At 36.0% G+C, this 21,053-nt stretch overlaps 3 protein-coding genes across 7 annotated transcripts; 1 reads left to right on the top strand and 2 right to left on the bottom strand.

Annotated features, from left to right (window-relative positions):
- Positions 1 to 131: 131 nt before the first annotated feature.
- LOC135683172 (serine/threonine-protein phosphatase CPPED1) lies at positions 132 to 2,810 on the bottom strand. Its single transcript, XM_065198354.2, has 2 exons — positions 2,327 to 2,810; positions 132 to 595 (listed from the first exon to the last, which is right to left on the bottom strand). The coding sequence occupies exons 1-2, from the start codon at positions 2,808 to 2,810 to the stop codon at positions 132 to 134; spliced, it is 948 nt and encodes a 315-aa protein (XP_065054426.2).
- Positions 2,811 to 4,183: 1,373 nt separating this feature from the next.
- On the top strand, positions 4,184 to 12,011 carry LOC135683171 (uncharacterized). Its single transcript, XM_065198353.2, has 2 exons — positions 4,184 to 5,986; positions 6,320 to 12,011. Exons 1-2 carry the CDS (start codon positions 4,746 to 4,748, stop codon positions 6,513 to 6,515), a joined length of 1,437 nt encoding a protein of 478 aa, XP_065054425.2. The 5' UTR covers positions 4,184 to 4,745; the 3' UTR covers positions 6,516 to 12,011.
- On the bottom strand, positions 7,486 to 16,831 carry LOC135683175 (protein max). 5 transcript variants are annotated; one of them, XM_065198356.2, is made up of 5 exons: positions 16,673 to 16,831; positions 13,841 to 13,928; positions 10,835 to 10,876; positions 9,103 to 9,214; positions 7,486 to 8,638 (listed from the first exon to the last, which is right to left on the bottom strand). In XM_065198356.2, exons 1-5 carry the CDS (start codon positions 16,734 to 16,736, stop codon positions 8,333 to 8,335), a joined length of 612 nt encoding a protein of 203 aa, XP_065054428.1. In that variant the 5' UTR covers positions 16,737 to 16,831; the 3' UTR covers positions 7,486 to 8,332. The 5 variants fall into 5 exon arrangements, with proteins under 5 accessions (XP_065054428.1, XP_065054429.1, XP_065054432.1 ...); XM_065198357.2 differs by having other exon boundaries at positions 10,835 to 10,873; XM_065198360.2 differs by having other exon boundaries at positions 10,835 to 10,873; positions 16,653 to 16,789.
- Positions 16,832 to 21,053: the final 4,222 nt, after the last annotated feature.

Genomic DNA, 21,053 nt, shown 5'->3' with positions numbered 1-21,053 from the left:
CTTGAAGATCCCATGCAAAAGCTTAAAAAAGATTATCTGAAATTAAAAGTATTTCACATTGAGATAAAATATTTCACATTGAAATTGCAAAATATGCTATTGATTATTGTTTTTGGTATATAAAAAAATATTTAGGGCAGATTTGAGTTTTCTTCAAGAGGCACATTTTGAGGGAAGTTATCAAAGTCATAGTATTTGTGATCTATTTTGTCTTCAAAAACACGAACAATTCTCATGCCTGACAAATCATCACCAATTTGGCAGCCTATAGCACTTGTAACAGTCATCTCAAAGTCACCATCTTTTCCCCCTGCATTTCTATGGTAATGACCCGCGAATGCATGAAAGATGTTTGCTTCTTTGAATCTTTTCAGGAGCCCTCTTCTTTTTTCTGGCTCAATGTTGAAATAATCTTCTGCTTCATCTGGGTCATCATGAAACCATGGGATATGTTGCAGCATTATGCAGTGTTTGTACTTCCTTGATTTTGCTATTTGTAGTTGATCACTCAACCAGTTTTCATGGTGTTGAAGGGAATGTGGGACATTACTTGCATCCTTGTAAAATTGATTATTAACAACAATGAAATGAGTACCTAAAATAAAGGTGTACACAATAGTTACAATGTGTTTTCAAAAAGACAGTCAACACTATGTATCTATGAATCTATCCAAATAGTACCACATTTTATATTTGCATCAATTTATAGTAGGGGTCATTTAAAAAGTATCTAGACCATGGAGGAAGAGGAGGTGTCTCAAAATCATACAAAATGAACTCCAGTGTACCTAAAATGATTTTTTCAAGCCTTAATGAATTAAATTAAAGGACAAAAAAATTTCATCAGATAAAATCACGAACAATAAACTTTAGCAAAATATTTTCAGGGGCAGCTGGGAGTAGAAAAATATTGGTTTTAGTCTGATGAAAATGAGGCATAAGAAGCCCCTACCCTCACCCCCCCCCTCCACCCTTGAGGTCACAAAACTATTTTACAGGAGTTACCTTAGAAGGTGGGAGAAAAAACTATTAGATATGATGCTTTGGATTTCAAAGACTTCAAAGAGGTTAAGGAAAGCTTTCATTTAATGAACAAAAAAGTAAAATATAGCTTGGCTATATGAATAGAGCTGGTGATTTTAGGGGAACCAAAGTCTTTTTTTTGAAAATAAAATGGTATTAGAGTAATACCTTCAATACCCAGGCCACCCCTGGACATATTGTTGGCATTTCGGAACAATAAATTTTTGGATAAATGTTGATTTTGAATCTGATTCATGTGCTGTTTCTTGGGAAATAAGGTGTCAAGATAAGGTTGTGGAACAAACAGTGTTTCATGCCCCCTGTGACATATGAAGGGGGTCTGTGATAGCTTTGACTGTTAACTGTACAATATCAGCAAAAAACAAAAGATTAGATTTTGTGGTAAAATAAAATTGTGATAAGTCACTTCTTGAAAGCATTGATACTGTTTAGTCAATTTAGAAGAGAAAGGAGAAGTGACAGTGACATTTTGATAGTCAAAGAGAATGAAGATGTTGCATGCATTATAAAAAAAAGTAGCCCAAAGCCTACAATGCCTACTAAAGTATTGAAACACCCAGCAATTTGTATTCAGTTTTATATCTTTCATTCCTTTTTAAAAAAGAATTACTACTTTTGCCCCCTTCCCCCTAAAACAATGTCGATAGATAAGGCAAATATCACAAGAGAAATGCAAAAAAGATACTTCCTAATCCCTTACCCGTTTTATAGTAAACCAACATTGTTCCGTATGGGAGAGGGGCATGTCTGAATTTGACTTTGTAAACTAGCTTTAGTGTTCCAAGACTTTTGGCAGGCATTGTAGTTCCTAAGACCTAAAGTTTTTGATCTGACCACAGCTTTGCTAACTATTATATACCAATCATTTTGTATTTTGGAATATTTTGCAAATGCTGTCTCACAGTGAAAAAGCCTAATGGACACAAAGATTGAATTTTGCTCATAGCTAGCTTTTGCAAATTTCTGCATCCAGGTTATAAAAATTACACATACTAAATTTCCTAAGGGCTTGGTGCTTGCACAAAATAGAGATTGGTCTTTCAGTTTCAGTTAAAGGTCCTCATAATAAAGAGCAATATGTTATCATACCTTGACAACATGTCATCTCAAACATCAAAGATAACCAGTCAATTGTTATGAGTTTTTCATCGAACTGTTATGAAGTTTTCAGATTAATCATCATTTCTTAACTTTAGATGCCTATATCTCAAAAATTGCAGACGTGACAACAAATAGCAAAGCTTGTCCTAGCTGAGCTCTGCTTTAAAAAGGTTTTGTTTACCTCCAAAAATAAAACTGTAATAGTCATCACCAAAAGTTTCTGTATATTCTTGGATAGTCTCTTGCGTTGGGGCATTACCAATGTCATGATTGCCAGGAAGACACACCAGAGGAATGTCACTCTCAAGTCGATCGAGACATTTGACCAAATCCTTTATTTGTAACCTATGTTTTTCAGTTCCTGGTGCTGCATCAACAAGATCGCCACAAATAGCAACAAATTTTGGCCTTGGTATTAGTCGATTTATACAGTCAATAGCTTTGTTTGTCAACTCTATTTCCTTGTCCCATGTCACTTCCTCCGGGGGAACACCATTCCAGCCATCTATCAGGCCCAATTGTGGGTCCGCAGCTAAAATAAAGTAGAATGAACCTTTCCAAGTGCCATACTGTTCCTCTGTTAGTCCTGGGAAGAATCTTTCATGCGGTTTTCGCATTTTCCAGGCCCCTTCTATAGAGTTTGTGTCTCTACCTTTGGACTCCATCTTGGCAGAATTTTAACTGTTGTTGTAGATGTTGTCATCGTTGCTGCTGCTGCTGGCCGATGAGCTGTAGCCTGTAGCTATAGTCACAGAATAAGAATATCAGTTATGCTTATACTTAACAGTTATTTTTAGCTAGTGGATCCCATACTCTATGTGCTCTCTTGGGTAACTTAACCACAACAAGTTTCATCGCTTAAAATTTTCGGCAGAGAAACTTGCCAATTAAAATTTTGGCCAACTTTTCAGAATTTCGTCATGAAATACATTCGCCGTGGATTTTAGCACAGCAAATATAAGACCATACAACCAATACTCCAAAAGCCATACAATTTTTAAACAGTATTTTTGTGCTTCGCTTGAGAAGAAGACCACAACTTCAAAGTCGTTGGGTGTTTTGTTTACGAAGATACTCGCTCTGAACAGTCTCAGAGGTTACGCAGTCTCTTCCCACGTGTCAGGGTTGCAGCACTCCACAGAAACATCCAGCCCCTTCTGCCCTCTTCCAGGAAGAAAAGGTTAAATCCTAAGAAAAGATTATAGAATCTTGTAGATAATTGATGATTAGTTTAGCCACTCTCATTATGGTAATCTCCTTTTTGCTGTTGGTCTTTGATAAAGGAAAATTCTTTTTCAGCAGAGGATAATAACTTTTGAGGTGGATGCAAGCAATTTAGCACACTTGTAGAGCTTGATATACTGATTACTTTAAAATTCAGACCCACTTTAAAAATTCGACATCATGATGTCACGATGACGTCACATTCAGATGATTTTTTATACATATTTTGCAAGAACATGATTTGTTTGAATAAAAAAGAGCTGTAGTCTAAATTTATAAGCTTTCACTATGTAGTAACAATGGCATAACGATGAAAGTCTATCATAATCTATGCCACACTACAGAACGCTATACACTGTAGCTTTGCTTTAAGGCATTTGCATCAACCCTACATATTATTGTGATACTAATTGTTAGTTATTTTAATTTGTTGTCTTTTTATTCAGTATTTTGTGGGAATATATGTTGTGGAATTTAAAATACAATAAACCTGAATCCATATACATGAAAATTGTTCAATTTGGTTTCTAATTCATCAGTTTCTCGACGTTCCTAAAATAACAAAGATATATTTTTCCAAACGATTGACGTGGATAAAAGGTCAACTAAGTGCCCTTATCGAATGAGCGTGCATGGACATGAGAAATTCACGATTTCTCATAGAATCAGACAAAGACTGAGATACAGTTTTTTTTTGGGGGGGGGGGGGGGTCAGTTCTCATAAATAAGTGGAAAAACAGCGATATTTTACAAAATAAAAGTACATTATTTATACCACTTAAGGTTTTTTGACCCCCAGCCCCCAGGTATCTTGGTCCTTGGAATCAGACAATTAATGAATGAGCGCTCATGATTTCTTCATTTAGCAAATAGAGAAAACCATTGATGTTTTGAAGAAGTCAAAATAGAGTCTTTAATGAGATTTTGAGATGGGTCTGAGTTTTTAACTAATCAGCATGTCAAATTGTATAAGTGTGCCAAATTGCGTGCTTTTACCTCAAAATCCACAATTCTACCATTATTTGACATCATTCTGCTGGGCTAAATGCATTCTTTGTAATGTAATTTGGTTCTTAATACAAGGTTATGGCTTTGTTGTAGTTGCAATTATTTTATTTCATTCAATTAGTGTATATTATAATGAAAGTTTATTATAATGTATCCCATTAAAATCAGCTCTGCTTAAGGGCAAACCTTAAACATAAAATGATATGAAAAAAAACAAATTTATCCAGCAGTGCCTATTATATTATTTCTCACTTCCGCAATTCACCTCAACATGAAAAAAAACATAACTGAACATGTGTAAGTGGCGACTGTCATGTCTGCCATTCCAGCCAAAGGCATGACATTTTGACTTGAGTTTGGTGTTGGCAATGTACCGGAACATCGGTAATCTTCTGCCCAAAATTCTCTATATGGTTTGTGGTGCTTTGCTATGCATGATATACAACGACATTGCTAGGGACAAGGATAGTTCAAATTTATTTCTTTCGAATGCTGGAAAGGAAGAAAAAGGTGCTTGCAACTGCCCAGGTTCGTTGCATGGGATGATGGAGCGGCAGCAGCGAGTATTCGCAGCTGAAAGCAAATTAAGCAAAGAGAAAAGTGACATTGAAGGGCTAGTTCAAAATATTAATGGCGATTTTGATCAGGAAAAGCATGCCCCAGAAAAGACTCATTACTCAAACGAAAAAAGCGAAGTGGACGACACAAGGCTGCCCACATGGGCATTTAATCAAAAAAGCATCTTCCGATCATTTGCTAGTGGTGGTGATCCAAAAGTTAGAATGGACGGGGAGAAAGATAAAACGATGAAAAGACTAATAAGTTCTGCATTTAAAAAAGCATGCATATACGCAAAACAAAGGAAGAAGATTAAAGTTTGTGATCTTTGGCATGGAAGCCTTAGTATTGACATTGAAAAAGGCATTAAAATGTCCTTTATTTTATCTGAAGAGAATAGAACATCGTTAAGGGTTGTTGGCAAATTCAAATTACAAGATTTGTTTACAATTGAGAGTGGCAGAACTGTTAAAAATCAGCAAAGTGAAATTCATGTGATAACAATGATGTCAGACTCGTTGCCCATATCAAGGCTGACAGATTTTCTTGCAATGATAAAAAGTATTCATTTGAAGCAAAAATTGTTTTTCTACTTCTCTCTTTATGGAAAGACACAAAATGTCAGACAATATGAACATCTCATTATTGATGCAAGTAAAAACCTGAAAAATGCAAGATTTAAAGTTTTACATGTGAAGGGCAACTTTGAGAGAGGTGCTGCAAGACATAATGGTGTTTCGATGTTACCTCCAAAGAATGTGCTTATTTTATTTGTAGACATAGATATATCTTTTAATAGTGGCTTTTTGCAAAGATGTCAACTATACACTGAATCAAAGCAAAGTGTTTACTTTCCAATAGTGTTCTCTCAATACAATCCAAAAATTGTTGGACAAAGTAAGAAACCTTGGGTTATTTCATCAAATCATGGAATGTGGAGAGATCAAGGCCATGGCAACTTGTGTGTTTTCAAATCTGATTATTTGGAGGCTGGCGGTTTCAGTTTGAACATCACTGGTTGGGGATCAGAGGATGATGAAATATATCAAAGGTGAATAAACATGGTTGAAGTGTGTTTTTAACTGCCCACATACACCCATCATAAACATGTTTTAATGTGGCACTGAGATAAAAATAAATTAGATGAATGATTCTTTTGGTCATACAAAAACAAAGGGACCCTGGGGACAATACAAGCATAGAAAACATTTGATGCAAAAATTGATGGAGTATACTGCACACTTTGGACATTCCACATCCCATGTTGGTTCCAGAGATTTCATACTACTTTCTTTTTATTTCACATTTTCATTTATCATTTATCATGATAGGATAAGAAACAATACTGCATCACAAATGATATCTTGCTCTCCTTGCATTGCAGGTTTCATGCAAAAAAATATCTCACAGTGCACAGATTTCCTGATCATGGTATCTTCCATCGTTGGCACAAGAAAGAATGTGATATAAAATCATTGGACAGAGTAAGGTATCAAAGATGTCTTTCAACAAAGTTTACATATGAAACCTCTTGTAGGAACTTAGCAATTCTTTACTTTAAGAAAAGCAACAGGCATTGATAATCTCATTCTGGATTCCCATTTAAAAATCAGTGAAAGACCCTTGGGGGGGGAGCAAATATTTTGGAAGGTAATGGTCTTTTGTTCTAAAAATATGGGGAAATGTGATGCCATCTTATCAAAACAATAGGCTTGCCCCCTTCCCCAAATATTTTACCGAGTGTCCACCCCTGTTAAAAATTAAAAAAAGATTTAACAGTCTCCTATAATCTTCATTTCCAATTAGTGAAGGGAGTGGTTAGTTTGTGGTTTTTGTGTAACAAAGGCCCAAATATCAATATGCAAGTTTTGATAGAAAGGAGGATCTGGACTATGCTCCCAATTTATCGAAATAACAAAGAGTTTGTAATAAAAGAATGGCTGGGATAAAAAAACCTCTCATGTTTGCATTGATATAACCTATTGTGTAAGGTGCAAGCTAGTGTAATCCTTTGGGCCCAAGCATATATTTTTTCTTTTCTATTAAAAAAAATTATTTTGAATTTACATTTGTTTGACCTAGAGTGTTCTTAGAGAACGACATTGAATAATAGAAATTTGTATTCTTAGAAAATTTTTGTAGCAGATGAATTTTCAAAATCTATTGGGTGAAAGTATTCTATATTATAAATCATTTCCTAGTTTTGTTTATTGTTTGCTTATTTTTTTACTTTATCAATGAATTGTGATTTTTCCTATTTCTGTTTTCTTCACCTAGCTTTTCTTAATGTCTTTAGAATGAATATATATTTAGTTCTATTTTGTAAGGAGTCTGATTGAAAATTTTCACAATTTAGCCTAGCTATTTTTTCATGCAAACATTCTTGTAAATTTTCTTAGCAGTCAATTCTAATCACATATTTTTTTTATCTTTGTATTTATTTTTCCCAACATCAAAGGGTGATGGCTTTCATTAAAAACTGGGAGAAAATAAACAATTCAAAAGTTCTTCCAGAAATGGAAAGTATGAGGCTGAATAAGGCAACATTACTGCACTTCATGTGAATTATGATTGGATAACCATACAACTGAAAAACAATGCATAGTTCTGATGACTAGGAAACATGTGGTCTTCACTACAGAAAGCATTGCAACTACTAAGAATTCCTAGTCAATTTGATTTCTCCTTTACAACTGAACTGAAATTCATAGTATTGTACATCATTTTATGCTTACTGTTATGCAGTTATGTCAAAAATATATTGTCACAAGAAAAGATTTGAGTCCTAGCAATTTCTGACCCAAAGAAAGGCAGATAAACCTTATTTATTCCAGCAGACAGATAAAGAACTTGCACCTTGGCTTTAAGTTTGCAACTATCATTTCATGTTTTTGCTGCTTTGCAAAATTCTTACAATTCACTTTCAGGTTTTGGATGAAGTATGATAACTCATAATATTTATAAATTCTAGATATCTGTATTGGTCCGATACATCGTTTAGGATTCTTCACCTGGTCAGTCACACTAAACTTAAGCCCTGTTCATCTGTACATGTTGATTCTTTCATCTAAAAGGAACACCTCTTTGATTGTCATTTTGGTCATGAACAAGGAGTCATATTTTTCCTTGGTCCTTGAAATCTCTTGAGCCATTTGCCTCCATTGATTTGACTCACATTATTAAACATAATTTTTTCTGTTCTTTGCCTTTGAGTGTTCTGTGAGTGCAAGTGTGACTATATATCAAGTCCGTGTAATCTCCACATGCTCCATGATTTCCAAACAGAGTGCAGGTCAAGGTATGAAAACAGCATTGATCACCACATTTTGGCATCCTTGCCATTAAATACCAAGCCTAGATAGCAGATCTCTTTCACCATCATCATATGGCAGGCCTGTTAATCCTCAATTTCTATGTGCAATTCCTCATCATTTCCCCAGGTTATATTCTCATCCTCAGCATCAAATAAAGTCAACTCCGTATTTACACCGACTTCAGATGTGGATGGTTCATTAGCGATGTGGGGTTCCAAATGTCTTTTTACTGGCCGATCTATTGCCTCTATTTCTATTGTGCTGCTTTTGTTTGAATATTTTGTCTTACATGAATCTTGAAGAAGTTTTATTTTTGCTTTTAAACATTCTTTGTACTTAACTAGTTTTGCTTTCTCTGACTGACGCATCATATCTTCTTTCCTTAATTTCTGCAAAATTGACATAATAATAAGAAAATCTAGAGGGATCATGTGTGAAGGTTTAAGAATTTTAAAACTGATGAGTTGAGGAAACCCTGCGACTTAAATTCATGTGGGTTCTTTATTTATGTTCATTTTGGACATCATTCAGAACCTCCTTAGTCTTTCAAGTTTATTTCTCTAGAGTTTATAACATATATTGACAATGGGAGAGGACTTTTAAATGAATTTTTCAACAGTTTTTGACAGCATTTGATAGTATTTTTCAAATTGTTAACACAAGGCAATAAAGAAAGAAGATATATTGTATCTGCTTTCATGTAAACACGGAGAGTCAGGACGGTTCTCAAGCTTCCCTGGTAGCACCAGTGGCTGAGTGTCTAAAAATTTTTTAATAGACTGATGAAGTAGCGAAAATTCCAGGAAATATTTTTTGCTAAAAGAGAATTGGAAAAGCTGACTATCAATATTACCAAAATGACATCAGTTGCTTCTTTAAGTATATTCACATTGGATGCTTTCTGACCAGCCAGTGATGGTAGCAGGTCTTGTAACATATTGAAATTACATCTCATTTGAGCTCGTCTGAAACAAAAAACAACTATTTATTTTGTCAATCTATTATTAAATAATACTTTTTTAAAAAAAACATATTGAACCATAGTGATAAATAACTGATATGCTAGAATTTCAGAAGTTGTGTACTAATGTGAAGAAAATGCTAATTTTGAATGTTTTCATTTAAAACTGAAGCAATAGGGTTTTTGGTAAAACTGAAGTAAAATCGACCAAGTTGAAGGCAGTCTGTCCCCTCAATGATTGGCTTATTTGAACAATTGGTCATCCCGGTTTAACAGATTATGCTGCTCGCTTTGGCTGGCCTAGCTGCGGTAGTGGACAACATTTGAAACTTCCAGCAAAAAGGTATCGGAAATGGCAAGAAGATTTAATAACTTGAATTGAATGATGCTAATGGAAGCATTTCCTCTGCTGTTGACATATCTGTCACACAAACCAAACCTGGAACACAATTTTTCTAGCCACAGCTTCACTTGCACAGGAACACAGCCATTTGAATCAAATACTCTGGAATCAAAGTTGTCTCTGTTTGGTTTAAATCGTTTAATTATCAATCAAGCTCAACAGTGCCTGAATTTCACCCCCATGAAAATACAGTTGAGCACAATGGGGGACAGACCGCATTTAAAGGTCAGCTGCAAATAGGTAAATGAAATCAGCTAAAGCCATAGGACCTCACCAAAGGACCCCACTCAAATGGAGTGTATGAAGATTGGGAGGAACAGTGTTTTTCTAAGGTCTTTGAGAAAGCTAGAAAGCCTTGTTATTCAAGAGATCGCCTGTGAGATATGAAGAGTAGAACAACATTACAGATCCTTCCCAAAAAAACATGAATGATATACTTTCATGATTCAAAGTTATGGTCACCAATAGCTTCAAATGCAGCTCTAAATCTGCAAAAACTGTTCCCAAAATTCAAGGGCTAAATAACTTTACAAGAACAATGGCTTAATAGAAATTCAACCCAGTTAAGGTGGTGTTTTGTTCTTTTATGAACCTCTAAGTTATTTTAATACCAAACATTAGCAGTTAAGATGAGTCTCATATACCATTTACATGTAAGCAAGGAACACACTTTTGAGCTTTCCCTATCTTAACATCTAAAGATTTGTTACTGTTACTGTTTGTTACTGTTTTATTTACTATTTATGTTTATCTATGTTTCTTTTGGGTGACAAAATAACCAAAAGAAGCTGATAAAGAGAACCTCTGTCTTTTAGATAAATAAACCATCTCTATGCATTATATCTTTCATTTTCAATGCATTCACCATCTTTGACAATAGGTTTTATCACAGCTACTTGCTGTTCATCCTGTAATCATTTGTTTTACAACTGCAATTATTTTTTCAACTGAACAATTTTTTTCATTATCTAAGTTATTTAATTATATTTAAAAGGGTGGTTCTAAAAATTTCAAAATCCTTAATAAATTCCCAAGAATTTGACTCTAAATTTAGCATGACTTCATTCTCATTTAAAGGGAATATTTCAACTTAATTTACAAGCTTGCAAAGCTTCAAAGTTTTTGTATGCCATTTTGATTTGGATGTTGCAATACGTTCTTCTACTGGTGTATGTTCAGATCAAAAGTTAACACTTTAACTTCAAGTCAAAAGAGACAAACCTGTGTCTTTCTAAAACATTGTGATTCTGTCTGTAGGCACTTCTATGACAAATTGAAATGGAAATATCATACATAAAAAAGCCCTTGATGAACCATGTTATATTTTATTGATCTACCTGTTGTCCTTGAATAAGGAATTAAATTCTTTACAAGTTTGCTGGCTGACTAATTTGTTTAGAAAGAGCTATCAAAAGCAATGTGTTCCTAATAACGCAAAAACAACAAAAATAACAATTATATAACCTATCAGAATCAGAAACAAAACTACAGCAAAGGTAATAAAATAGAATTAAGTGTCACTTTAAATGTGTCACTCCATCTAGGATCCTTATCTTTTAGCTTCCTGTTTCTAAATCTCAAATTTGATTGAATTTCACCTTTTCATTTGCAGAAAGAACCTTTTAAATGAGTTTGTCAAGCATACAAATGCAATGAGTGCCAGTACTGTTGAGTCTTACCCCCTTTTCAATACAATGCACAGATCGTTCAGTTTATTTTTCTAAAGGGTTAATATTTTGTTCAAACAGGTGGAAACTGTCCATAAACAACATATAATAATATTTTTGAACATTGGTTTGATTGATATAACCAATTATATTTCATATTGTCTGGTAATGTTTCATTATGCTTTACAAAATTCAATTTCATCAAAAAATTCATAAACTACATCTTTAATTCCCATGGTTGACAAACAATGTTTTGTTCACTCAGGGATGAATTTATTCGTGTCCTTCAGTAAAATGTGCCTCGGTTCTGTAAAAAGCATTTTTCATTAAGCCATTGTAACAAAATTTGGCCAAAAAATTCACTCTGTTTATCTTCTTATCTTCTTTATCATAAAAATAGAATCTGAATCTTAAAAATGGTCCTTTCCAACCTTTTCCAGTTACCTAAAGTGTGTGGCACAAACATCCAATCAGTATCTAACACCCCCTACCCCCTCAAATCCATTCCATCCATTCCTCCATTCACTTAATCAAACATTGCAGGTTAAAGCAAGCACAGTGCCTTTTGCTGTCTAATAAAAATATGGCATTTTCTTGTGTGTTAAATATTAAACTGAACTCTGAACTTTAACAAGGAGTACTGAGCCCCCAAAGCTCCTTCAAGGACACCCTGAAATCTCTTTGTTGGCAATACAAAATTTGCTTTCAAAATCTGCTAAACAAAATTTGCTGATTGATATAAAATGGTGGCAATGGACATTCTTTTTATAGTGAATAGAGGAGGGTAGGTATTTTCAGGGGCTAAGAGACCCAAGAATGTACTGGACTATCCAAGAGGCAAAATATTGTTCCTAATGAAATGCATTCATATATAACCTGGCCATAAACTTCTCTGGATCCATGTCTGTATTTCGCCAAAGAATATCACAAAAGAATCATAACTTCTCTTTTAGAAGTCATAACTGTGTGTAAACAACTACATTTGTTTGATTTGTTTGGAAGGATTTAGAAACGGTTCAAGCAACAAACTATCATTTGCTGAGTTTTGTAAAAATATTATCTCTGAGCGGGTTGAAGATCCAAAATAGCAAGATCTGAAAGTCAAAAACATTAATTTTACCAGGAAAGGTTGATACATAGAAATCAAGACAAAGGGAAATTTTCGCTTGGAAATTCTAGAATACAAGATGGATTTGAAAATCCCACCCTTATGGCTGCTTCAATGTGAAACAGACCAGCAGCACCATGATTGCATATTTGGGGCATGGTTGCCACACATGTGCAATGCAATGAAACAATTTACTTTGATTTTTCTTTTGGTGTATCTAAAGCTTGTATGGGGTACCAGATATTCTTTGTGATAGTCTGCATGAAGATTTTAGAAGGCAGTACTTGCTGCAAGGGTTAATTGGGTGATACAGCAACGGATACAGCCACCTGCATGCATATTAGCTTTAGGCCTTTGATCTCTCATAATTGCTCAAGTCTTGGCTGGTGAGTTCATGTGAAACAACAACAAAATAAAAATTTCTTATACCAACACTTTCTTCAGTCCCTCTAGATTTCAATTCAAAGCGTTGGGTATGACAGCAACATGTTAGACTAATTTTCATGTTGTTCTCCACTGCGATATTTGCCTCCGCTTCCTCTGCTGTTTGCACAACTGGGGCATTGTTTTTATAAGCATGCATGCTCTTACAACCAACTCCTGTTTTCTCCCCATAATTTTGAGTCCTCTCAGGCTGAGGAAACTTTTGAGCTCTTTCATTTGCAAAAATCTGTTGAGATTCATTGTGCGCTGTTTTTTCAATCAGCGACTTCCCTACCCTGTTAGAGCACAATACTTGACAGAAGCTTTTAAAAAAAGTTGTTTTTGAGATAAAAGACTAAGAAAGATTTTTAAGAATAAAAAACAAAAAGTTTTGAATACTCTTGTAATGTCCATTCAGGTAGTGATTAGTCACCAATAAATGCCATATCTATATGTAAACATAGGCCTATAGCAACTTCTTCACTCAATTTCTTACCCCAGTCTCTTGATGAAATTAAGTGCACCGATATCGAAAAGGTTGTATACCTTACAGACACACACATTTTATTGTTTGCAGCACCTTTATTGCAGTATAGAGTGATTTTCTTCTTGCCAAAAGGTTGCCAGTTCAAGCAAATGGCAATTCAAGCCAAATATTCTAAGAAACAAGATCTTGTATTAATGTAGCAAATATGCACTTGTACAAGATTTCATGCTTAAAATGCACATTTTGTCATTTTTTTAGGTTGAGCAACTGCACTTCTATGTCTTTCATGTATTGAAAATAATTGCACTGAGAGAAAATAAGATTGGGTGACACCACAAAAGCAGGACTCAAACTCGTGACCTGCAACCTGTCACATGCAACCTGTTTCTTTGTTTTTAGTTGCTTGACACCATTCACAATTCAAATCCTAGCCAAAAGCTGTGCCACCAATACACATCAACCCCTCTTTACCAAGTGTGCAGATGATCATTGGCACCTAATTTGCTATAAAGGAGCACTTCTTGAAAACACATTGTTTTTACCTTAAAGAATCAGTTATGGGGCTACCAGGGTTTCCAGATGACTGATCAGCCATTGCTCTTTGAAATATGACATCACTGCTTTGCCCTCCTAGAAATTAACATTGCAGTTGATATGTAAACCAGAAATATATCTGAAAGATTGAGAAATTTAGGATCTTTGAAGATGGGAAGAGAGGGTGACAAGCCAAGCTGAAATGAGATAATGTAGCTGTAAAATTTTTCAAACCTGGAAACAGGATTGACGTATGATGCATATGTTTCACCTGTGAGCAGTATTGTGAGAAAGACAGAAAAAAATAATATGCTGCAATATGCTAGATGCAAAGACTTGTCTTCCTTGCAAACTGCACCAAAAACTGTCTTATGGTTACATACACAAAGATTGAGTACACAATGTGCTGAGTTTAAGGCCACACATGTATTTATAAACATGATTAATTAGGGTGTCCCTTACGTGAAACAAGTGTTATTTTGGTGGCAGTCAAATGGAATATTTTTTTGTTTAAAAATGGAGGATTTTGGTAATTTGCAAACCAAAGGGTCTGAAGGAGAATGCAGAAAGACACTATTGACCTTGCTTTAGTTGTTGACTTCAGTCATTCATAACCAAAAGCAAAATTGTCAAAATCTTTTCAATGCACTACAATTATTTTTTCAACCAAATCTTACTTACATTGCTGCAGAGGATCCACCCCATCCACAAGCATTAACACAACAACATTGTCTCAAAGCCTTACACATGACCAAGCCTTTTAAAATAGAAGTGTTTTCATATACATTGGTCGATGGCAAGGCAACCAAATCTGTCTTGAAATCAGCATTGTAGCATTCATTTAGAAATAGCAATTGCAGGGGCGGACACAGGATAAAAGTTGACTAACACTACCCAGCAGGTGGTCTAGGGAGCCTCCCTCATGGTCAGGGGAGAACAATGACTGGGGCCCAGCCAAACCTCCCCCCCCCCCCCCCCCCCGGAACCAGAGCAACTAGGTCTAATTTTAAAGGCAAAAACCCTAAATCTTGCTATGTCGATTATTCCAACCATTATAAAAAAAGAATAATCTTGCCTTTTTTCAAGAAAGTCACCTTGTTTTTTTATCTAGAATATTGTTTCCATGTCTTGTAAGCATTTACTTTATAACTGCGATTTGTCCTGCTGAGCAAGATTGATCAATGAAACGCCTTAATGGATGCCCTTCTCTTAAGGAGCAGAAGTTGCCTCACCAACGAAGTTCCCAGGTCTTGTAGTAGTTTTGAGGGTGGCGACAGGACTGGGGCCCTGAAACGTTCACATTATTCAGTCAAACACTTTTCCCTTTTAAAGGTTTTCCTAATTTTCCACCAAACCCAACATGCAGTATAAACAAAATATCTTGAGATTCAGAAGTGTGCACTCCCTGTGCACCTCTTCCGTATAGATAAAGAAAATTGGGATTCTTCTCCTTCACAACTTCCAACCTCATCCACTTTCTTCCTTTGCCAGCAGTTGTGCGGCACAGAAATCTAACATAGTGTTTACAGACTTTTTGTGCCCCACAAATATGTGAAAACTTGAATTTTGATTTGTGAGATTTGGTAAAATATTTGCATAACAAAGAGCCCTGCATATTTGTGCGGCACAGGCGACATGCATAAAAATCATACTGTTTACGGTCTAGGATGGTCTTAGAATTTCTTTGATATTGAATTAAATCGTAGCATTGTGTGTGGGATTGATCAACTTCGGTCCTGTGTTTATTGTGTAAAGAGGGATAAATGTATTATCTGTAAGGAGGGAAATAAAAGATTGTGGTAAACGTGATTGCCTTATTTCAATGACTGAAGACTAAAACTAAATTCTGAAAATGTTACGGTCTTCCATGTGACCTGTATGACACTCTGAATCCGCTTCTGGGCAATTGACTTGTTTACAATGCTCTTATAATGATAGATTCAGAAAAAACGCACACAACGCTTTTTAACTTTTTTGTTTCTATAATTACATCAGATCAGTGAGCAACAGAATTGTTTGCAGAAATGCAGAACGGTAGAAGTGAACATTTCAGCATGAATTTCATTGTTTTGCAATACACGATTAAAATTGGGTGTAGTCAGAAAAATATTCCAAAATCGCAAAAGGATTTTTCATTATATAGATCAATTTCAAGTTCAAGACGTCAAACAAAGCACTAGACCAGTGTTTTCAAGCAAACTAAACCGATTTTCAAAAAGCCTCAGCTGTGTGCAAACTGTAAATGAAAGTAAATTTCAAGTGCGCACTTGCACACCTTTAATTTTGGTTTCGCACACTCGAGATCTCATTGAAAAAAACTACACTCTACCGACTGCCTGGTCAAGTTAACAATTGTCGAGGCCCGCGCACACCCCCTGTCCGCCCAAAGGAAAGTTTTCGAAAATGATGTTCTCTGCGTAAAAAAATCAATTCAATATGCAATAAATACATTTTTTTATATTTAGCCATGTGTTTATAATCATAAGTCCGAAAAATGAAAGAGTTGTCGCTAAGCAGCATTGGCCTTACCACGACCCCTCCGGATGCAGCATGGCTAAGAGACCGTCCACGTGCTTAGGCCGTTTGCCCCTAACCAAATCCGTTTTCGTGCAACACCCTTTCGCTCAAGCCTCTACCGCATCATTCCTTTGCCAAATAATCCAAAATTTTCAACAAGAGATTTTGGAAAAATAATGCAAACTTATTTTGCAAACTTTAAAGTTTAAAAATCTTTTTAAATGGATAACAGCGAGGGTGTTTTGGTGACGAAAAGTCAATATTTTGAAATGAAATAAAGAAGGTTGACAAGAAATTATCTACCAGCAAAGGTTTTAAATCACCTCTCGCTTTCTCGATCATATTTGCAGCTTCAACCAGATTGTCCAGGGATCTTTTTGTTGCCATTCCTCATGGGCATTTCCCCGAACTTCATTTCAACAATTTCCACTTCCTGTGATGTGGTTGGAAGGGCAAGATCAAACTACTTTCTCGCGTTGTTGTTGTTGCCTCGTCACTAGTGTCAACACGATTCTCCTTCACAGCGCTCAGGCGGCAAAGTATTGATTGGAATGGAATGTTTGAATATTTGAACTGCTCTCCAAAATGAAGAAAGGAAAATTTGAAAAAGAATAGATAATATGATGTGGGCAGCTAAGGTGACAAAACAACTGAGGTAACTTCACGAAGCTATTTAGATCAGGCTCTAACTGAGCAAGGTCTATCTAACTGAGCAAGGTCAAGCTATTTAGACCAAGAGAGGTAGAAATTCACATGTTTACTAGACCAGTTTTTTGAGCAATCAGAATTTCTTGGATCTAATTCTTCTGTCCATCTGTTATCAACCGCCTCGCCAAGCTGACTTTCAGGCTCCAAAGATGACCGCCATGGATATTCCTCGCCTAGTTGTTTTTCATCTCTAAAGCCCAACTTCTTCATCACCAAGTCTTACATTTTCAATCTTAGTCTTCCTCTTGCTCGCTCCCCGGCCATCTCAGCCTCTATATTCTTGCTTTTCTTCTCAACTCATGTCAAATAAATCCCCATTTCCTCCTCCTGATAATGTTCAACAGTTGTATTTTCATTCCAATCTTTGAAAAACTTCTTCATTTGTCATTTTTTCAATCCATGAGATCAACGTCATTCTTGTTCAAATCCACATTCTATGGTTTCAAACTTGTTCTCCATATTCTGACTTTCTGTCAATGACTCGCATCTTTACACTTTAACAAACGCTTTCTAATATCCAATCATATCTTCCTTGCAATCAAAACATTCCTCATATCCATAAATGCCTTCTTTGACTGACCAATTATGTATTCAATATCCAGATTCGATTTCCCACTGCACGTTATAAAACTGCCTAAATAATCGAATCAACTAACTTGCCCCTATTTGCACTCCATTCACCTTCACATAACATTCTCGTGCCCGTCACTTTTTACTGGCAACCATAACATGCATTTTTTTCACAGTTTACAGGCGCGGATCTAGACTGCCGCATAGAATACACAGGCGACAGTCAGAATTTGAAACATGCCTCAGATGAAATTATGTCATTCTCTGTAGTCCTCTTGTGCGTCAGTCAAAAATATTTCTGCATCCGCGCCTGTAATTTACTTGAAACCAATTTTCTCGCTTTCTGTTGTTACAATGTCCAACTGTCTTTGTAGCTTTCCCCACTGTCTGTAATCAACGCTCTATCATCTGTGCATCTTAACTTATTAAAGTTAGTTCCTTCCAGATTGTTACTGTCATTTATCCTGATTTTACTGAGAGCTTCTTCACTATACAAGTAAAACAAATCTGGTGACAGAACGCAGCCCTGTCGCACTCCTCTCTGTATGTCTACCCATTTACCCAATTCACCCTGCATCCTGATAGCAGCTTTCTGACTATAATACAAGTTTCTTATCAATCTGAATTTTTTTCAATCAATCTCTTACCTTTCTAGCAATTCCATCAGCTGCTCATGTTTCACACAGTCGAATGCTTTCATAGTCGATGTAACATATACAAGTCCTTTTGCTTTTCGGTAGACTTTTCTATAATCGTTATCTGGCACAGAATTGCATTCCTTGCTCCCTTTCCTTTTCAAGGTTTGTATCCAAACTGTTCATGCGTGCGACACCCTTTCCCTGATGGTACTCTTCTTAATACCATTTAACATTACTCGTAAGACTATCTTTGTTACATGACTCATTAGACTAATAGTTATGTGTGTCTTGCAATCTATTGTTCCATGGCGAGGCAATTAAAATTGATTCACGCATTTTATTAGGAATGTCTTCAGAATCATGCACATGATTAGCAATTTCAGTGATCTTGTGAAGCCCGAAATTTTTTAAATCTTCTATCAGCTCAAATGATATCTTTTCATCTTTTTTTTGATCTTCTTCATAACATCTCTAATTTCTTCTTTTGTTATCGGTGACCAAGATATCGTTATCCTTATTGCTGGTTTTTCTTTCCTATCTATATCTGAATATAGACTTTTGATGTACTCCGTTCACTTTCTCTTAACTCGATCTAGCTCTATTAACACACTACCATCTTCATCGCTTATATAACTAGACACAATATGTTCCATCTTGCTTGTCACTACTTTTATTCATCATTTGAGCATCCCTCTTCTCCAGGCCTTCTATCTCCACACACTGCTGCTCAAGATACTTTTGCTGTTCTACTCGTCTTCCGAACACTTCTATTCAGCCTTTTATACTCATCCGCATCTTTCTTCTCTATACGCCTCAACTCCATCTGATCAAGAATTTCTGATGTCATCCACTTCTTCTTAGTTCAAATGTTGAGCGATGTTCAATGGGGGATTGGGGGGGGGGTCTTGGGTGGCTGGAGTCCCCAGTTTTTCAAAAATAGAATTTTTTGACAGTTTTTTAATTGTTTTTTAATTAGAGTATGAAGTAAAATGAGAACTGTATCATTCTGTATCATTCCAACGTCTGCATTTTCGATGTGTGAACATGGCCTACTGAAAATACTTGAGATACAGAAGATGTAAAATTCAGGATGTAAAATTTTCTCATGACCTTTTTTTATATCACATCGATGTGCGTAATCAACGTATCTCACATTTTTCATGGTACATGAACTCTTGCACCAAATGGAAAGTTTTGACAGCTTCAAATTTGGATTTTTCAATAAAACACCTCGGACATAGCCTTCTTTCTATAACCTATAACTATGTTATTTTTTAAGAAGTGCTTTCAGGGCACTTCCACGCTTTGGCATAGATTTTGATTTGGTAATCAAACGAAGACTCCAAAGACTTCGTCCAGCCATCTCTATTATCTGACAAGTTATCGACATCTAAGCCCACTTCTTCAAATTCATCGACATCAATTAGTTTATTTCATCTTCTGGTGTTGCTCCATTGACAGCACTGTCAGTAGGACCTGTGTCCTTGCAAGAGTTTTGAAAAAACTAGGGATGTCCTTTTTCATAAAATCTCCGTTCGTTTCAATATTTCCGTTCATGTTTTCGACACAAATACTTCGATAACCCGGCGATTCAGTGAGAAACAAAATGAACAAGATGGATAGCAACGGTGCGCGTAACTACAACTACCAGAATGCATTGTATGTGGCAACACCTGTGACGTAATAATGGGATCGGTCTATTGAAATAGGCGTGTTCTAGCGTTCTAAAGGGCACACCCTCAAATTATTTTTGGGGTAAGCCCCAGCCTCCGTTTCAACCCCCCCTTTTTGGACTGGCTTGCATTTGATGGGGTAAAGCTGTTATTTCAAACTACCAAAGAAAAGAATAAGAAAATTCCATCATAATTTGTACATCATTGAGCGAAGATATTACTTGCCATCCTCGACCAGGTTCTCGTTAGTACCAAAACTCTTTGAAACAATGATTTAAAAATTTAGAGTATGAAGAATTTCAGAGGGTAATGAAAAAAGTACAGATGAAGATCGGGATGAAAGGGCCCTGGCCCCCCCTCATTTTTTGCGATACAAGTACTTTAGAAGCAGTAGTAAAAGAGGTAAGAAGCCTTGGCCCCCAACTTTTTTAGCCTTTCAAATTCGTGGCGCGGGCCCTGGTAGATTCAAAGATACTGGAATAGTATCTTTGGTAGATCGAGTAGATTCGGATTGCTCATAGTAAAATTCGGATTGCTTTTTTCGAATTTCTACCTCTCCTGGTAACACCTTGCTCAATTAGAGCCATTGGCCTTATGCCCCAAAATCCATCAACCACCAGTGACGCCTCTGCTTAACTTTTCATTGCCTAAATGACCCCCATGTTTTCAAGAGACTGTTGATGATATCAATCATTTACAATGAAAAGCAAACAAATTCAAAAGCTTTTCAAAGCATTATCATGGGCTCCGACAAAGGTTGAAAAGTGGGGGGCCAAGGGAAAATTTAACACCCATAACAAAAGATTTTGAAAAAAACTCTATTGTTTTGCAAAAAGGGGGGCAAGGCCCCCCCGGCCCCCCCTTCGTCGGAAGCCCTGAATATGATTCTCTTTTCAACCAAATATGACTTCAATTGCTGTGGTGGACCCACCCCATCCACAAGCATTAACTCAACAACGTTGCATTCTGTTTCATGATGTAATGTAATGTAATGTATTCATTGCACAGATCCTAAGTATAATATAGGTTTTTCACTGGCAGCAAAATAAATAAAGTCAAAACAATTTATTAAAGTTGGTTAGAATCATTGGCAAGATAAGTGGGGGCGCTTACCC

Source organism: Rhopilema esculentum, chromosome 7 (genome assembly GCF_057945365.1).
Source record: "Rhopilema esculentum isolate cy_ngs chromosome 7, ASM5794536v1, whole genome shotgun sequence".
NCBI lineage: Eukaryota > Metazoa > Cnidaria > Scyphozoa > Rhizostomeae > Rhizostomatidae > Rhopilema > Rhopilema esculentum.
This window is presented reverse-complemented; position numbering and strand designations above follow the sequence as displayed.